This window comes from Petaurus breviceps, unplaced genomic scaffold (assembly GCF_028583685.1).
Source record: "Petaurus breviceps papuanus isolate PSGF00001 unplaced genomic scaffold, PetGlider_PUasm1.0 98, whole genome shotgun sequence".
Taxonomy (NCBI): Eukaryota; Metazoa; Chordata; class Mammalia; order Diprotodontia; family Petauridae; genus Petaurus; species Petaurus breviceps.
The window spans coordinates 30,838,514-30,858,945 of record NW_027187460.1 but is presented as its reverse complement, the minus strand read 5'-3'; the positions used below and the strand labels follow the sequence as shown (position 1 = coordinate 30,858,945).

At 38.3% G+C, this 20,432-nt stretch overlaps 1 protein-coding gene across 1 annotated transcript in view; it reads right to left on the bottom strand.

The window, feature by feature from the left end:
• The window catches only part of ATAD2 (ATPase family AAA domain containing 2), an 89,507-nt gene extending 69,322 nt beyond the window's left edge, over nucleotides 1-20,185 (bottom strand). Inside the window, exons 1-8 of the mRNA XM_069081025.1 lie at nucleotides 19,818-20,185; nucleotides 11,493-11,638; nucleotides 9,210-9,262; nucleotides 8,042-8,207; nucleotides 6,786-6,888; nucleotides 5,922-6,009; nucleotides 1,325-1,492; nucleotides 650-767 (exon numbers count right to left, since the gene is read on the bottom strand). Of these exons, the coding sequence (XP_068937126.1) occupies nucleotides 650-767; nucleotides 1,325-1,492; nucleotides 5,922-6,009; nucleotides 6,786-6,888; nucleotides 8,042-8,207; nucleotides 9,210-9,262; nucleotides 11,493-11,638; nucleotides 19,818-20,051 (1,076 nt within the window). The 5' untranslated portion in view covers nucleotides 20,052-20,185. The remainder of the gene's footprint in view (nucleotides 1-649; nucleotides 768-1,324; nucleotides 1,493-5,921; nucleotides 6,010-6,785; nucleotides 6,889-8,041; nucleotides 8,208-9,209; nucleotides 9,263-11,492; nucleotides 11,639-19,817) is intronic.
• Between the last annotated feature and the right edge of the window lie 247 nt (nucleotides 20,186-20,432).

Here is a 20,432-nt window from a genome sequence, read left to right as displayed (position 1 = left end):
GTAATGAATCTTGTAAACTAAAAGTAAACAAATTAATAAAGACCTCTCCCCAAATCAAAATAAATGAAATAAAAAAGGTAGGGGTCCAACGCCTTTGCAGAACTGTGGAACAAAACAAAACAAAAAGAACCCCTGCTATGAGGAAAATTCTTGTGTAAGGGGTAATACCGTGTTTCCCCGATAATAAGACACTGTCTTATTAATTTTTTGGAAAGAAAAACACCAGAGGGCTTATTTTCAGGGGAGGGCTTATGTTGTCCTGCCTCAGCTCTCCTCCGCGGCACTGCTCTCAATGGCGCCAGCAAGCAAATCACTGGGGAAGAACAGGATGACGCGCTCACTGCTGCAGCTCTGATTGGATGCAGCTCGGAGTGCGGCGTGCGTTTCACCCGGCGGGAGGGAGGGGAGAGGAGAGACGGTGCATACAGAGGGTACCGTAATGTAGCGTGTAGCGCAGGGGATCACCTTCACTACAGTAGCAATCTCAATAGGGCTTATTTTAGGGGGAGGGCTTATTTTAGAGGAATCTTACACAGTAAGGGGAGGGCTTATTTTCGGGATAGGTCTTATTATCGGGGAAACACAGTATGATGCCTAAAATTCTACCACTCTACCCCAAATGTTTTCATAGTTTTTGAGACACTGGTACCTGTTAATCCTTTTACAGTAAGGACTTCTTGGTCCTGCAGAACTAAATCGGTATCTTCGCCTTGCAGGAGAGGCTGGGCCGCTATAAAACATGTTAGGCTTTCTCTGGTGTCGAGGTTCTATTTAAAATTTTAAAAAATTACAACAGTTATAAAATATTTGGACTTCAAAATTCACAAACTGCTTCCTTAATTAAAAACAAAACATTATTGCATAGCAGCATTTAATATTTTTATTTCACTTGTCCCAGAAGTTTTATCCTACAATGATTTAATATTTTTAAGTACTAAAATATAATAAATGAGGAAAAAGTAGTTTCATTTATTCAAATCAGTGAAAACAGTTGAACACTCAATCTAAAAATAGTAAAAAAGTGTTTCAAAAGGTTGGATTCTATCTCATACTATGTCCTATAAAACAATCTGTTTTAGACTAAGATCAGAACTGAGTTTATATTATAGCATCTAACTTACTCTGGAATAGATTCCATTGCTGGGTATCTAAAGGCTAAGTTATCGGTATTTATAAGAGAATAAAACCCACACAAAAAGTATTTGACTAGAATGGGAGTCAATGGGGAAAAATACCAATTAAGAATGGCAGTTGTTAACTACGAGGAAAAATAAAGTTAGCAAAAAAAATTTCCTTCCATTCAACAATTACATACAGCACTTACTTTCCAGGGGAGCCTGGTAATGTACAGCAGTCTTCCTCTGTCTAAGATCATAGCGTTTTTGATTATCTTCTTCTCCATCTTCATCTTCATCTTCATCTTCTTCTCCATCTTCATCTTCATCTTCGTCTTCATCTTCATCTTCCTGATCTTCACCTTCTTCAGAAGATTCTATAATTAATAACATACAATAATAAACAATACAAATAAAAATTCTATAGTTAATTTAGAATAAAAATATGAAGGAAGCTTTTTGGGGGGAAGGGAGTTGGCTGGATTACTGTCCATACAAAGTGGTCTGCAAACACCAAAGGAAAAAATAAGGACTAGTTTGTATAGTTAGTTATAGTTCAAGGTAACTTGAACAATGCAAGGATAGGAGGGATATGGAGGCACCATAGGTAGTATGTATCATGGCTGTAACAGAGAAATAGTAAAGGAGTTACTTTCCCACTTGTCTCTTACTTTGGAACTCTTGCTAGCTTTGGTTATTATTAACAGTATTCTAATTTTTAAGGCTTAAAGCAAATAGACACTAGAAGACAAAAATTTTAGACCAATTGGTTTATAATCTACAAAAGATTGTGATGAAGTTTTGCTAATATTTCACTTATTTTCAGTCTCTCCTTTTCTACTGGTTGATTCTCTGCTGCCTAAGAACATGCCCACGAGACGTCTCCTCTATCCTAAAAAAAAACCCTTTATTTACTCGGGGCTGCTAGGTGGTGCGGTTAATAGAGAACCAGCCCTGGAGTCAGGAGGACCAGAATTCAAATCCAACCTCAGGCACTTCAGACTTACTACAGATGTGACCTTGGGCAAGTCACTTAAACCCAACTGCCCTGCCCTCCCCCCTCCAAAAAAATCCTTACTCCATCCTTCTGCCCCCAATATTGTTCTACATCTGTTTTGCCCTTTTAGCAAAACTCCTTGCAATTATTTACAGTAGGTACCTACACTTTCTCTCCTTTCACTCACTTAATTTCTTAAAATCTGGCTTTTGATCTCACTATTCCATTGAAACTGTTCTCTCCAAAGTTATTAAAGATCATTTAGTCGCCAAATCCAATGGCCTTTTCTCAGTCTTCACTTTCTTTGACCTTTCTGCAGCTTTGTTACTGATTTCTCCTCCTTGATATCTCTTCCCTATAGGATTTCAGGATACCACACTCTCCTGGTTCTCCACTTGCATGACCACTCCTTCTTGGTCTCCTTTGCTGAATCCCCCTCCAGGTCACACCCACTCATCACAGTGTCCCTCAGGGTTGTCTCCTGGGCTTCTACTCTTCTGCCCTCTATACTACTTTGCTTGGTGATCTCATCAGCTCCTATGGATTTAATTCCCATCTCTATATTGGAGATTCTCAAACTTACCCATCTTGCCCCAAACACTTACTGATCATCTCCAATGTTATATCTCCAACTGCCTTTTAGACATCTAAAACTGGATGTCCAGCAGACATCTTAAATTCAATCTGTACAAAAGCGAAGGCAACACTACCCTCCCAGGAACCTAGGTTTACACCCTATAACCTTACACCATGGATTCCTTACTTTTTCTCCTCCCAGATATCCAATCTGTTGATTTCACTTCTGTAACTAACATCTCCCAAAATATATTCCCCATCTCTCCTCTAACACTGCCACATCTCTAGTGGAGGCCCTCATCACCTCATGCCTGGATTATTCCAACAGACTGCAAGTTGGGTCTGCTTGTCTCAAATCTTTTTCCACTCCATTGATCTTCTATTCAGTAACTAATTTTCCTAAAAAGTGGATCCAATCATACTACCTCCCTACTCAAACTCCAGTAGCTTCCTATTGCCTCCAGGAGCAAATACAAATTGGCTTAGCATTTAAAGCCCCTCATAACCTACCCTCTCTTTCTACCTTCCAGGTTTCTTATACCTTACTCCCCCAACATGTACTCTTTGATTCAGTGATACTGGCCTCCTTCCTTTTCCAAGGAACCAGACACTCTATCTGCTCCAAGGCATTTTCTCTGGCTGTCCTCCATGTCTGAAATGCTCTCCCTCTTCTGCTTCAACTACTGACCTTCCTGTAGTTTCAACTAAAAATGTCATATTCTGCAGGTAGCCTTTTCCAAATCCTCTTAATTCTAATGCCTCCTCCCTGTTAATTATCTCCTATCTTACATATACCTTGTTTGCACATTGTCTCCTCCACTGGACTGTAAGTTCCTTGGACAGTCTTTTGCCTCTTTTTATATGGCATGGCACATAGAAGGTGCTTAACAAATGTTGCCTGATTAAAGACTACAAGTTGGTCAAATTTAAGACTGTCTCACTTAGAACTATACCATTAACTTTATAAATCAGTCTTGCAGAAGTTATAACAACATACAAATCAGCTCTCCATTAAAAGAAGTAACTAATTTTGTATGTAGCTGGAAGGAAATTTGACCAGTTATGGCCCTTTAACAACTCAGGTGATTTGTCTTCCCCCACACTGAGGCCCAGATACCAATAAAGTTCTTTAAAATAAAAATTCCCATAAAGTATGAATAAGAGATTCAACAGATCTAGCAAAAAAAGAAGTTATCTATACTTTGGGTGAAGTTCTTCGTTAGTCTGACATATTCTGGCCTAGAATAAAAAGCAAAGAACTTAAAAAAAAAAATGCAAATCAAATAACAGCATGAGATTTCACCTTACAACCTGAGCAAAATGGCAAAGATGACAAAAGATGCAAATAGTTGATACTGGAGAGGGATGTGGAAAGATGAATGCACTGGTACTTTACTGGTATAGAGCGATGAATCACAGTATACCATTGTGGGAAGTAATTTGAAATTATAGAATAAAGTGACCCAGTGGTTTGACTAACAGGCAGATACCCCAAGGAGGTCATTAAGAAGAAAGTCCCCATATACAACAAAATATTTATAGCAACATTTTTTGTGGTAGAATCAGAAGCAAAGAACATGACCGTATGTAGGGAAATAGCTAAATAAACTGCGGCACATAAATATAACTCAGTATTATTGTGCTGTAAGAAAAGATAAATATGATGAATACAGAAAAGCATGGAATTATCTACATGAACTGATGCAGAGATTAGCAGAGTCAAGAAAACAAAAACCAGAATGACTACAACAATGTTCATGGAAAAAATAGTCACAAAACAACCAAAATGAATGTTGCAAAATCACAAACAGGAATGACTTCAGTAAGAGATATAAGAATACCTCCCCTTATTCTTCTGCAGAGGTAGGAAGCTGAGAATTGTGAAATATTTATTTTCAGATTTTTTTCTGATATTGATATTTTGCTGTTTTCCTACCTTTCTTTTTTTCAAAAATATTCTTTGTTTTATGGGACAGCTGTCCTTGAGAAGGGAAGAATACAGATACAGGAGGAAACTTGGGCAAAGTACACACAAAAGATAAAAATTATTTAAAAAAAAAGTATTGAGCATGCGGGCAGAATGAGGAAAATAAAGCAATTTCCTAAATATTCCTCAGTCATCTTTTCATAATATAGCATGGCCATTTTTTACTGCTGTAAATTCTCAGTATGACTCACATTCTAAATGCAAACCAGAAAAGTACATTAAAAAGGAAATGTAAATAATTTACCACTATAAGATAACATATGTATTATTAGTGTACTAATAATACCTATGATATAGTTACTTTAAAAAATATTATTAAAGTGGTACTCATAAAAGTTTACGGAGTATTTTTGATCTATACATTAGACTTATTTTACTGGATTCTTTAAAGTAGAATAAACCATGTATCTAAATTTTAAATAGGTTTTAAGTTGAGTTAGACATTTAATTTTAAAGTTCACCATTTTTAGAGCCCATGAACAATAACTTCAAGATATTTTGTCCACTATCAACTGTCTCTGTAACTGCTATGCATAGTTTCTTTTTTCATCAATCTTGCTCTTACAGCATTAGGATAGTATTATTTTGTGTCTTGAACCACTTGCCTACCTTAAAGCAACCTTACCTTTTTTTTTGCCTCACTTTAAAATTAACTGCTTAAACAAGCATAAATTAGACTACTCAATAATATAAAATAAGATTCAGATATTAAGTGAATCAAGAAAGAATGTTCTATCTTTTTTATCCGCTTATGAAATTTCCATCCAAAATAAAATTTCACTGACATTTTAGTAACCTCATCTGAAAAACTGCATTTCACAAACTAGCTTCTGATAGAAATTAAGTCTCTTTAAACTTAATTCTCAAATATCCAAATTATCAACATTATTTTACTAAAATCTAAAAGTCTATACCATACCTTTGCTCAGAATATATGGTATACCTATACCATTCCTTGCTGAGGACAGAAGGCAAAAATTAGCTAAATGCTTAAGGAGAATTTTTTTTAACCATCCTATTATTTAAGTGATGGAATGAAATAATCTGTGTCTTGAGTATATTTGATACCAAAGCATTTTCTTAAGCAACTAAGTGGCATTCCTACAGAGCTCTGTTGGTTTATATTATGATGAAAAGTTATTGTTTTGCTTAGTCTCCAAGGGTTACAAGTGATATAATTTCCCCACAAAAAGGTAGTTTCCTCTTGAAAAAAGATATTTCAATAGGCAACTAAAAGAGCACTCACCTACACTGCCATCTTGATTATCAGTGGTTTCTTCATCAGTTCTTTGAACATTTTTTTGCTTTCCTCTAGAGTACATATCAAGATTTTCCTGAAATTATTTAAATGAAAACTATTAATACTTTTTGTGCATTACATATGAGCAGATCACAGTAGGATCCTACAAAACTGAATCTTACTTAAAAGAAGAGAGTATTAGCAAGAAATATTTTAAAACTTCTTACAAATTTTAAACCACATGCAAACTTTCTCATGTCTAGCTGTTGTCATTTTTACATTCAATTTTTGTAAAATGGGAGCTTGTTACTGAAAAACACTTCACCAAAGTCATCTAAGAACACTGTGATATCCTGAATTTGTATTACAAAATAATAACCACTGCTGCTAGTTCCCCAAACTCAACTTCGCCTTAAATAAAATACCTTGCAATTATACAGCACTTTTGGGTTCACAAAGCATTTTCACACACACACTACCTCATTTGTTCCTCACAATAACAGGATAAAATAGGTATAGTAGGCATCATTATAGTTATTTTAAAGCTCAGAAAAGTGAAGTTGAAAGAAGTTAACTGACCTACAAAGGATCACATAATTAGTGAATGGATAGGCAAGAACGTGGACAAACCCAATCCACTAAAGACTGATTTTAGTTAAACGACCTGTATCTTAATTATTTTTTGCAGTAAATAAGGAATTCTTGACACCTTTCCCACAGGAAAGTGATGAGTTATTAAGTCAAGAATCTTAAGTAATGGACACTGACCAGGGATTTGAATAATTTATTTAAAAAATAACAAAGGTTGATGATGCAGGAAATTAAACTGAGTGTTTCTAAATCTACATAAAGGAAGAATGTAAACATTACTTCTTCAGCATCATTAAATACTCCCAAGTCTTCCAAGTCAATCATTCGACGTCTGCGCATCTTTTTCATATCATCCATTTTCTGTAATACAGCTTCAGCAGTGCTAATATTAAAAAAAATACACTTGATATAAAAATAGGCTGGCACAATTACTAAAACAATTGCAAAGTACAAGTAAATGCAATGGAACATTTCTATGTCATAGGAAATGAACAAAAGTGACAGTTTCAGAAAAATCTGGAAAGACTAATATGAAGAAAGCAAACCATAGAGAACAATTTATATAACAATATTGTAAAGAAAAACATCTCTAAAACACTGAAGAACTATGATTAATAAAATACCTAACCACTATTCCAGAAGACACTGATACAACATGCTAGTCATCCTCCTAATAGAAAACTGATAGACTCAAGGTAAAAAATGAGATTTTTAAAGATATGGTCAATGTAGGAATTTATTTTGCTTGATTGCCTATTTGCTACAAAGGTTTTTTGTTTTTTCCCAGGGTATGAGGAAAGGGAAGGTGAAAAGGAGAAAAATTTTTTTGTTAATTTTGTTAATTAATTGAAAAAAATCAAACTTAATTTAAACTATATGTGAAAGTGTTTAAGAACACCATTAGTGAGACATTAAAGTAACTAAAAATGTTAGAACACCAAATATCTTCTCACATAATGCTTTAAAGAAAAAAGGCAAACCTTTCAACCCCCTCTCAGTCAGGTATTTTCAAAATGCCCACTAGATTCATAGCAGTAAAATAAGCATGTGTCACATGATGCTAACTTACAAGTTTCAGATAAAATCAAAGTCTATTTTAACTAAGAATTTATTCTATCATTTTGTCTACTCATTTACTGAGTGCTCCAAAACCTTAAGCTAATATGAATTCATGAGGTGGGATAAACTAAGAGGTAAAACACTCTTGTTAAGTCTAATGTGGTAATATGAAACCAAGTTTCACAGGATGTATACAGTAATAATTCAAACTCTTATAGTTTACTTCTTTTCTTTTTTGCCTTTTGGAGGGCAATTGGGGTTAAGTAACTTGCCCAAGGTCACAGGGCTAGTTTTTTTGGTGTGGGTGTTAAGTGTCTGAGGCCAGAACGAACTCAGTTCCTCCCGACTCTGGGGCTGGGCTTTACTCACTGTGCCACCTAGCCGCCCCAGTTTACTTCTTTTCTTAGTCTGAAAAGAACTAATTACTGTTTTAGGTAAATTAATATGCAACTTTCAGCACCTTCATATTTACTTACTTTGTTATGAGTTTGTCAAACAGTACAGACTGATTCACAGTGCTGTAACGACTTCTGATCCTACAACTTCGGCGAACTTCTACATCACCATTCTCTTCATGAAGATGTTCTGCAGTTTGAACAGCGTTTCTAGTCCTTAATGACCGAGTAACTGGAATCACTTTGTCTATAAAATACATGCATATAATATGGGTTTATAAAAGGTGCACATATCTGTGAATATAATATTAAATGTAAAAAACTCTACCCTAGCTTTTGTATTTTGGAGAAACTGTTTTTTATGTGTACAGAGAATAGTGAGAACAGTAACTGTCCTAAAATGAATATGCAACTTTAAAAGTTGTACTTCAGAATATTAAAATTACAATATCTCATTAAACCTATACTAGAAAAAAGAAAATTCCTACTATGACATTTTAAAAAACCTGACAATTTTTACAATACATTTTTAGCCAATTAAAGTAATTACCTAACCTATTCAGTCTTCTGACTCTCAAAATGACACAACATATAGCCTTTAATAGTTATTAATACACTTCAAGTAAATTTAGCATATTTTTAAAAAATCTCTCAATACCATCAGTTTATTCATACCTGTACTAATGAATTATCATGTAATGTTAATAGACTGCTTCCAAGTAGAAAAATATTGTACATTCAATATTACCGTGTTTCCCCGATAATAAGACACTGTCTTATTAATTTTTTTGGAAAGAAAAACACCAGAGGGCTTATTTTCAGGGGAGGGCTTATGTTGTCCTGCCTCAGCTCTCCTCCGCGGCACTGCTCTCAATGGCGCCAGCAAGCAAATCACTGGGGACAGGATGACGCTCTCACTGTTGCAGCTCTGATTGGATGCAGCTCGGAGCTCGGCGTGCATTTCACGGGGGGAGGGGGGGGAGACAGACGGTGCATACAGAGGGTACCGTAATGTAGCGTGTTGCGCAGGGGAATCACCTTCACTACAGTAGCAATCTCAATAGGGCTTATTTTAGAGGAATCTTACACAGTAAGGGGAGGGCTTATTTTCAGGATAGGTCTTATTATCGGGGAAACACGGTAAATGTTAACACTGCCATGCTTATCACAGGTAGATTCGCAACAAAGTACACAAAATTATATACATTTAATATTAAATTGAGGAAATATGCTTTCTCTTTAATATTACCTTCTTTGCAATCTTCATTTTTTTTATTATCAGCCTGTTGTCTGGCCAACTGCCTATGTGAGAAAAATGTATTAGAACACAAAATAACTACATATAAAACCTTAATACCAATTTAAAATGTCCATTTTACTTCCACATTCAACTTTCAAAGCTCCAAAGTTACTAAGAATTAGTATTAAGTATTAGTGCCACTATATGAATGACCAAAGGTGAATTATGTGAGGGGGGAAAAAAATCACCAAAATTCATTATACCAAAAGGTATAACCTTTCGATCAAATGCTCCATTAGGCTTAAATCTTGAGAAAAATCTGCCAGTTAATCAAAAAGCATTTATTAAGTATTTAGTATGTGCCAGGTACTGGGCTAAATGCTAGGGATAAAAACAAAAGGGACAACTCAGTTATCTACCATTAAGAAGCTAACATTACAGTGGTGGAGACAATATGCAGATAGCTATGTATACAAGATACACATTCAGTGTAAATGGAAGGTAATCTCAGAAGGAAGAAAGCACTAGCAGCAAGGGGGAACTAAAAAAAGTACTTGTATGTCAGGGCCTTGAGTCAGAAGATCCAGGTTACATTCAACTTTAGACACTTACTATCTTTGGGCAAATCATTAATGCCTCTACTTTTTCAAATGCAAAATGAGGATAATAATAGTACCCATCCCCCAGAGTTGTTATAAAGATCAAATGAGATATTTGTAGTGTATAGCATAGTACCTGGCACAGTTAGGGGTGTAGTGCTTGCTTCCTTCCCTCCTTTCTATCAGGATATAGGGAAGGGGATATATGCAAGAGATGTTGAGAACATAGCAAAGAGAAGATATGCTAACAGATTGGATCTTTTGGGTGACTGTGAGTAGCTAAGGATAAGGGCTGAAAATTTGAGTGATTAAGAAGGCTGGGTGTGCCCTTGACATAAAGAATGGATTAGAGTGGGGGCTGGTTTTGGACATGCTTATGTGACATTCAATTAAAGATGTTCCAAAGTCTGTTGGTGATGAGAAAATAGAGTTCTAGTTGAGAGAATAGAGTTCAATATATAAACATGGGAATTATCTGCATCAGGAAAATTGAACCAATGGAACTGATGAGATCATCAAATAAAATAATAGAGGGAAAAGGCTGCATAGGATAAGGAATTTTTTTAGGGGGTAAGGAGTAAGGAGTGGGGGAGAGAGAGTGTGTGTGTGTATGTGTGCTACCCAATGTTTATAGGTGTGATCTGGAGCATCAGGCTGTGGGATTTAAGTAAATTAAGGAAACTGGAAATTAGGGTACTTAAGAGAACATCACTAGGCATGGTAAAGTTCTCTTGTAAGAAGGCAGGAGTTAAGGCAGAGAGAAAAACTAAACCAGGAAGTCAGACTTCCTGAATGTCATATAGACAGATAGAACTCTCAGAACATTCAAAATAACATTTTTTGTTGTAGCAAAGGAAACCTGAAATAAAGTGGGTCAAACTGAAGATGGCCCAAGCCCATTTGTGAGTTATTGCATTTTTTGGGCCAAGGATACAAATATAAGCAAGAAAAACACCAACCTCAAGAAGCTTATATTCTAACAGGAGAAGATAAAACATCCATCAATAAACATTTATTAAGAGTCTATGTAAAGGGCAGCTAGTGGCATATCGAATAGAGCACGGGCCCTGGAATCAGGAAGACCTTTCAAAGCTGGCCTGAGACACTTAACACTTACTAGTCGTGTGATCTTGGGCAAGTCACTTAACTCCAACTGCCCAGCCTTCCCCCCTCCAAAAAAAAAAAAAAATAGAGTCTATGTGCCAAGCACCATTATATGACATGCTAAAATAGATTTTAGTGCTAAAGCAGACTAGGGGGGAAAAAAATCACATTAACATACTAAAACATAATTATTAGTAATGATATGTATAGTGAAAAATTCCTGAATGCAAATTAACTTAGAATAAAGATTTTGAATAAAGGTGGAGATGATTCAAAGAAGTAAAAACTATAATCAACTCCAAAAATGGAATTGCTATAATTATCCCCTCACACTCCCACTTTTGAGAAAACAACTCATCTTTAGATGGGAACAGGAAAGAATAGGTCAATTATCATTCTTATCAGTTACATATACATATCACCACCAAAAGAAAAATATGAAAGACAACAAATATGTTTTCATTTGATGAAGTTCATAATTCCATTATGGCAGCAGTCCAAATACTGGTCTTAGTAATGTAAGCATTAAAGAATATATCACATAAGTTCATTTTAAATGAGCTCTTATTTAACCATTTTTGGAGGGTACCTTGTAAAATGTCTTCCATTAGTTGTATCACTTGATATTTCCATATTCTTGTCAAAACTAGAGTCTGAAGAATGCTGTTCAGTTTTCCTCAATGACCTTAATGCATGTGTATTGAAACTTTCAACTTCCTTAACTGAAGAACGAGTCTTTTAAGAAAAATTAAGAAAAGCCTTTAAGTTCTTCTGCAATAAAACTGAACTGATTAATAAACTCACTTGAATTGTTTAAAAAAAAAAAATAACCCCCCCCACTCAAATTAATTTTCACTTTCAATGAAACACCATCAATATATTTCTGCCTCCAGAAGCAATATAACAATTATTTTAACAACTAAATACTATTTTTTCATGATAAAAGTCTCTAGAGGTTATCCCTCAGAAATATTAAAATAGTTTATTTTTAATTAAATACTGAATTTATTGACTCCACCAAAAATATCATTGAAGTTGACATTTTTAAAAAAACACTGTCAGCTTTTATCAAGCAAGCCTAAAATATTATGAAGTTCAACTATGACATTAACTAAAATCAATATTCTTACCATATCCCCACAATCACATAAAGGAGCTTATTCAACTGCCCATCCACTTAATTCTATCCCGGGATTTTTAACAGTTGATTTCAATTAAGCTAATTGCATTTATATTCCACCTGGACATTTTGTAAAAAAACCTTACCAATGACCAATTTTCATTTACCCAAACTTGCTTATACAAATTATTTTGTGAGGCACCTAGCTTATGCAGCAGGGCCTTACTTGTTTCTCTCTCTTCCCATGAGATTAACTGGCATACTTTACAAAGATGTGTCAGGACCTTCCTTTGTGGAAGAGGGATTAGAAGTCACACAGTGTCCTTTTACAGTCAGACTGGTATACTGCTTGTAAACACCCAAACAAGATCATAATATTTCAGAGATCCAAGGGAACATCTAAGAGGTGGGCCACTTAATGTAAATAACACTGGATTACACCTGGATTTTCTTATAAAATTCTAGTAAATTTTTCATGTTGGATGACTAACAAAGTACAAGAATGGAATACTTCCCAAATTTAGGGTTTAGATTTATCAAGTTTAAAAAGATCTTTATTCAGTTCTGAATATTAACTTTAAACACTGAAATATCTCCCAACAATGCATTTTTAAAAATGTATATCCCATATCTAAGCTTCTTTCATAGTATAACAACCAGTCTTCTAATATGTGGCCTGATGTAGCACTCCTTAACCCTAAGATGTTGTCTGATATTTTTAAAAGATTTTTTTTTTTTTACCTCATTAGCTAATATACAAAAACTGGTAAGCCAGTAGGCTCTGAAATTTCTGTTTCTGTGGCCAAACTCTGGACGCTGTTTGGCTCCAAGTGGATCTATTAAAATATACTTTCAAAAGTGCTGAAATCAAAGCTGAAAACCACAACAGAAATTGAGATAGATCCTGAATGAATATACACAATAGCTCAATAATTCTACAGTCTGTTAAAGGTCAGTTCTCTCACTGACTGATCAAAGCTTAGCACTATGCTTCTAATTTTTTTGCAAGATTAAGTTGATCAAATTTTTCTATCAGTTTGGGAGTGGAAAGTTAGGGATTGCCTATGTATGAATGCTAAAGAAATAGGTATTTAAATTTTTTTTTCATATAACCCTATATACCTGGATTTTTAATCATGTAGAAAATACATGGATACTAGTTTAATCTACTAAACTGGTACAAAGTTAGGGCCATTTTTCCCCACGTACAAAAAAAGACAAACCAAACCAAAAAACGCCCAAACTCTCCCTCAAAAACACCTCTATTTTCTTCTGATTTAACCAGTGGTATAAACAAATCTCTTGATCTGAAAGGATGGTATCCTCCTATAATAAACTATAAGTGTCTGAAGCATTATCCCTCCAAATCTGAAGTATAGGGTATTTCAGGGCATAAATGCTCTCTAGAGGTTAGAGCCAATCACCTGAAGCTTTTCCCTTTAGGGAGGAAACTGGTTTTTTTACATAGGCTTCAGTTAAATCACAAATATAGTGACTTTCCCATGGAGGACGAGTAATTAGAATAGCTGATATTTATAGTGCCTTAACTACAAAACAGCAGCCCTCATCATCTCACCTTATTTGACTGACAGAACAATCCTTTTATGTATTAAAGAGATTATTATCTCTATTTTTATTGTTGGGCAAATGATGCTCAGAAGTAAAGTGACTTAACTCAGGGTTACATAGCTATCAAGTTGAGGTTTATCCTTACTCCAAACTCCAACTCCAATGCTTTTTTTTTTTAAACTACACTTCTTAATTTATATCTTAATTATATATTAGAAGCAGCTGGTAGTACAGTGGATAAAGTGCTGGGCCTAGAATTAGGAAAAAGTGAGTTTCTACACTTACTGTGTGACCCTGGGAACATATATCACAACCTCTGTCTGCCTCAGTTTCCTCAACTGTGAAATGGGGATAATAATAGCACTTACCTCTCAGAATCATTGTGAGAATTAAACAAAAAACTGTTAAGTACTTAGCACAGGATCTAGCACATAGCAAGCACTATTAAAGTGATCATTTCCTACTCACTTCCTCTTTAACACAGAACTTACCTCTCTCAATTTCAGTTTCCTTATCTCTAAAATGGGGGTGATGATAATACCTACCTCACAAGGCTGATGTGAGGATCAAATGAAATAATGTGTAAAGCACTTTGCAAACCCTGTATAAATGTCAGCCACTGTCATTACTAATTTTTATTGGATTATTTTATCTTATGAGGTGAAAAATGTCTTCTACCAAGGCAGAGATCAGACTTGATTTTGGTTGGTCTAATTTCAGTGCTGCCTGTTTTGAACCTGTCATACTATCTCTCATAAGACTGTATATTTAAGAGCTAGATGGGACGTTAAAAGCCATCTAGTTCAGTCCTCTCATTTTACAGATGAAAAACTGAGGCCTAGAGAAGTTTAGGTTAAGTAAATTGCCCAGGGTCACATAGAGTAGTGGCAAGAAGGAAGATTTATACCTCAAGTCCATCATTCCAGCACTGTTGCTGCCCATGCTTTTAGGAGGTAAGGAACAATGGAAAAATATATTTTAAAAACATGAAGGTGCTAGTGCTGAATCTGGAGAAGTGAGACCATTATTTTTATTATGTATTATAATTCTTTCTTAGATGAGAATAAAAATGGGAATAACAGAGAAACTGAAATGAAAAAAAAGTGTGACATTACATATACTTTGCAAATTTTATGTGATGAAAATACCACCTTATCTGTGACATAAACTATTTAGTTTAATAATCGGGTAATAGTAAAATGGCTCAGTCAAGAAATGAAACTGAAAAACTTCTTTCCCCAATTTGTGAAGTCAGTATATTTAAATCTTGTTCTCTTAATTTACCAGACTTGGTCCTTTAATAACTTTGATAAAATCAAACTTTCTTGTGAAGTGAACTAGAATCTTGGTTCAATTAACTGAATCCCAAATTCAAAAATTTAACTGGATCCTAACAATGACTCTATAATAATCAGTTCAGACTCAATGTCACTTCCTAGAAGAGTTATTTTGTTATGCACAGTTATCTATTATATTCAATTTACACCAGTAGTTGAACTCAAAGTTAATTTGGTATTTCTAACTATTAATAGATTAAGAACAAGCTCTAGTGACTCATTTTAAAAAGCATATTTATTTTTACACCAATTCAAAACTTGAAATCATGGGTTCTTAACCTTTTTTGGGTCATGGACTTCTAGCAATTTGGTGAAGTCTCAGGAACCCTTCTCTGAATGTTTTCAAATGCATAATACACATAGAATTACAAAGGAAGGCAATTATCAAAATATTAAAAAACCAAATTTATAAACCTTGGGTTAAGAACCACTGCTTTTATCTAAACAGCATTAGCATTCTGACTAATGTTGATATTATTTAAATTTTCAAGCTCTTATTGTGAAAATCACCCTTTACTGACTACTTTAAAGTTTAGTTTCTAAAATGAATTTATTCAACTATTTAAAATTGACACTGTGCAATTCACTTCAGTAGGTTACTTTCATGACTACTATATTTATGTAAAGCAATGGGAGGCTCCTTGCCAAAAACTAAGGAAAAAAAAAGTTTAAATTGTTGGGTGTTATTCCACTTTAAGGAATTCAATATACAGCTATCTGTAAACTCAGATCAGTCAAGCAAATTTTGTTAAAAACTCTTGTCACAGGCACAGTCCTAGGAGCAGGAATACAGAAACAAATAAAAATTGTCTCCCCCCGACCCTTAAACTTTGTGGAGTGATAACAAATGTATTTAAATATGCTAAATACATAAATTATATAAAATAAATACAAGGTAATTTTGGGGAGGAGGAAATTGGGGCTCCAAGCAATCGCTTCATTTAGGAGGTAGTCTTTGAGTTTAGCTTTGAAGGAAAGCAAGGAATTTGACTGAGGTAAAGATGAAGTGATCAACCTGTGCAGAAGCAGCAAGACAGGAAATGGCATGTGCTGTATGAGTAACAGAAAGAAAGGCCTATTTGCCTGAAACCACAACAGTGCCTTGATGGAAGTAACGTATAGGTTAGAAAGTTAAGTTGAAGCAGATGGTGAAGGGTTTTAAATGCCAGAGATTTTATTTGATCCTACTGATAAATGGGAGTCACAGGAGTTTATTAAGCAGGACAGTGTCAGAGAACTAGGATTTAGGAATACCACTTTGGTATTTGAGCTGTGTGGATCAGTTAGAGTAAGGAAGAATATATGTGAAAGGGAGTAATGGAAGGGATAGATTACAGCACAATAGACTGAGAGCAGGAAGGGTTCTTAGAGGTCACCTAGTTCAATTTCTTTCAGAAGAGCAAAGTGAAGGCCAGAGAAGTTAACATGGGAGGACAGATAACATACACATTACAGGATAAAAACAGAAGACAGAATAGTAAGAAGGCAAAACTCTAGCAGTTGAGGGGAGAGGTCAGGAAATGTATAAAGGCAAGTACTCCAGCTACGCCTCGAAGGAAATGAGAGATCCCACAAATTGAGAAGACAACTAGTATCACAGGTATGAGGCCAGTGCAAGATCACAAAACAATGGAAGAGATACACCTGGGAGGAATAAAAAAGAGAAGAAAAGTGGAATATATAATAGAGTTGTGAAAAAATAGTTGGAGAAGAGACTGTAAAAGCAAGTTTATACTTGAATCTAGAAACAATAATAGTTTTTATTGAGTAGGGAGTGCATAATCAGATCTGGAATGAAGAAAAATTACTTTGGCAGCCAAGTGGACAATGGGTTGGAGGCAGCAGATCAGTTAGGAGGTCAATGCAATAGTCCAGGTGAGAAGTAATGAGGACCAGACTTAAGGTAGTGGCTGTGTGTGTATATTAAGAGGGCAAATGCAAGAGATATTGAGACAGAAAAAGCAAGACATGGCAAATGACTGGTTATATGGGGAGAGGAGTTAAAAATGAAGGGGCGGCCAGGTGGCTCATCGAGTAAGAGCACAGGCTTCAGTGTCGGGATGACCTGGATCAAATCTGGGCTCAGATACTCAGCACCACACCCAGAAATAACTGGCCGTGTAACCTTGAGCAAGTTACTTAACCCTGATTGCTTAAAAAAAAAAAAAGGAGTTAAAAATGACACTGAGGCTGTGAATCTAGGTAATTGGAAGGATAGCAATGCCTTCGAGAGAAACATCTAAGTTTGGAAGAGGATGTATTTTGAGAGGTAAGTTCCACTTAGAGTAGGTTGAGTCTGATATGTCTATAAGACTTTGAGTTTGAAATGTGAAAAAAGTAGCTAGCTGGTGAGATGGGAATGGACCTCAGGAGAAAAAACAAGGCTGGATAGAAAGATGTGAGAGTAATTCACAAAGAGGTAAGTTAATTTGTAAAACTGAAGAGATCAGTCAAGTGAAAGTATACAGAAAGGAGAGAGAACAGAATATAGAGTACTGGGATAAAAATTCCCTGAAGGGATTAGGTAACATTTTATATTTTATTATCTGAGTTCTTAAAATCGGTTTCCCAGGATATTTTCCCCCTTGCTTCTTCTATTAGTATAAGTATATTGTCAACTTTCAATACCCATGGTAATGGATAGGAGCAGCAGTATGGGTAATTTAACGATCTTTTGGTAACCCACCCGGTTGATTAATGAAGTTGGCTCCAAATGAGCTGGGGGCAGGCTGCCAGGTAAAAACAAATAGCTGATAAGAAGATCCTAGGCCCATACTGCAGCGAGACAGTCCCTTTTATTCCTCTCTAATTGATTCCCTATTTCACTTTCCACAGAAACTATTTCAAATTTCCCTGTCCCTTAAGCCTCCTAAATGTCTCTAGCCCTCCTCTCTTTCAGCTGAGGACTCTGCCCTTTACTTTACTGAGAAAAACGAGGTCATTCACCTCGAGCTTCCTCCTCTCCCATTCTCTTCACTGAAAAACTCCTTGACATCTCATTTTCAAAAAGTGGAGACAAAGGGCCACCTTTCCCCTAGACAAGCAAACCCTCTACCTGTGCACTTGATCCCCTTTGGTCCTCTTCAGCAGGTTGCATCCTCAATCCTCCCCCTCTCTTTGAACCAACTTTTTTCAACTAGTTTCTTCCCCACTACCTTTAAACATTCCTTTATCTTTACCTCCTGGAGTTCCTCTGTTCCATTAAGACTCTGCTCAAGCACCATCTTCCATATGAAGCCTTTCCAGATTCCCCCAACTGCTAGTACCATTCCCCTAACCAATCTATACTGTACATACTTTTATATGTACTTTTGGTCCACCTCACTGGAAAATAAACTCCTCACAAGTGGGGATTGTTTCATTTTTCCTATTTCTATCTCCGGTGTCTAGCACAGTGTCTGGCACTTAATAAAATAATTTTTCATCCGTACTCTACCTTGGCAAGAGAGGCTCCAATCTATTGGGGAATTAGTTAGAGACTATATTATCCTGACTTCCCCCGCACCTAAAGAGTAGGTGACACTTCTGATTTCACTAAGATCAAAACCAGCCTACAAGAGCTTTCTCAACTCTTCTCAAAGCATAACACGATCACCAATCGTCTCTCCAACCTGAGAGAAAAAAAGAACGTGTACTTTCCTAAGGCTAATCCTTCTACTGTATTCTAATCTACCAAACTCACTGCTATGGCAATCACCTTTCACCCCTGAGTCTGTCTCTCCTTAGTCTCTCTTCCTGCTATTAGCCTATAACAGAACCTCAGATTTCTCTGGATCCATTCCTTGATCCTCTATGTTTTTGTTCTTTACCTTTGCTATTAAACTTCTTGAAAAAGTAGTCTATGCTTAATGTCTAAACTTCCTCAACATCGAATCCTTCTGATCCTACCAGATCCAAAGGCCCTTTTATTTCTGACACCCTCTCCTCCCTGGACTTTACAGACACCACTCTACTGGTTCTTCCTAAATTCTCCTCTTTTTTCCTCCTGGAGGCCGGGAAGATTAAGCGATTTCGCCCTTCCTCTCGTGAGGAGTCCAGTTGCTGAGCCCCAGCTAACTGCCACCAAACCCTGACGGGCACCTGTACTTTCCTCTGAAGTTTGCAGAGGGCTTTACACACGTGCGCTCTTTGGGTCTTTATTGCAGGCCTTGGGGGCTGGGCTGCGGGTATCACCCTCCCCATTTGGCAGGTGCAGAGGCTGAGGCTCAGCTTAGTGGTCCCACCGTTATTAAGGGCCAGGGGCGGAGGGAAAGCCAGGTCTTGCCAACTTCTCGGTCTAAGGTCCTTTACGCCTTTAGAGCCCCCGAGGCCGGCGGAGGGAGCAAGGCGCTGGCAGGGACTGGTCAGTTTGGGGGACGGTTCTGACACAAGGTGCGCGTCCTGCCGGCGCCCTCTCCCAATGCCCGGGACGCGGCTGGCGAGGGCTTTCCCAAAGGGACCGGAGCGAGGGGCGCCGGCGGCAGCGCGGGACTCAAGGGTCGGCGAAGGGCAGAGGAGGGCGGCGGGGCCGAAGGCCGGACCGACCGCAGGCCTCGGCCGGGCGCTTGACACGTCCCGGCCCCGCCCCACGGCCTGGCCCTGCCCCGGCTCCCGCCCCTCGGGGCTCCAATCGAGAGCCCGCCTCGCACTCACCTCCTCCTCCCCCCGCGGCTCCGAGGCGCCCCCCGCCTCCTCGTCCAGCGTGGAGACCCCCTCTCCTGGGGGGCCACACCCGGACCCCACCCCCTTCCCCGCCCAGGCCCCCCCCGCCCCGCTTCCCCTCAGTCCCAACCGCCACCGCGCCCCGCGACAGACAGCGGCAATGGCCCCGTCCCCGCCACCCCGAGCGGCGCGTGTGCCCGGCCGCCGGCCTGCCTGTGCCCTTCCCTCCCTCCCGCGCCGCACTCACCACGCAGGCGGGAGAGGCGGCGGCGGCGGCGGCGGAGGAGGCGGCCGCCGCCTTGCCCATGGCGCTGCTGTAGCGCAGCTGTCTCCTCCGGCTGCCAAGCGGCGCCAAAGTGAGGAACTCGGCAGTGGTGTCCAGGGGGTCCGAGAAATTGTCGCCGCTCGCAGCCGAACTCCGCGCAGCTGCCGAGCCTGGGGAGCGGCCGTGCAGCTCGGAGCTGCTGCGCAGGATCACCATCTTCTTCCCCTCCCGGCGGACAAGGGTCGAGAGCGGGCTGGGAGGAGGAGGCAGCAGCGCCCGGCTCTTCCGCGCTACGAATTCTGGCGCCACAAGCTCCCCGCCGGCGGACGCAGGGCCCGCACCGGATCCCTGCGCCACTGACCCCGCCCCTCACCTCGGCGCTGCAGACCGGGGCCAGCTCTGCTCTCGCCCTCGGGCCGAGAAGTGGGGACGGAGGAAGAGAACCCCGCGATTTGGAGAGACTGGCCAGGCTCTGAAGGAACTTCTTCTTTCCCTTCTCCGTAGTCCCGGCGCCTCGGAGGCGGCGGAGGGAGCGGGAACAGAGGTGAAGCGGCTTGTTTGGAATTTTGGCGCGTGGAGTCGGGGGAAGGGAGACCG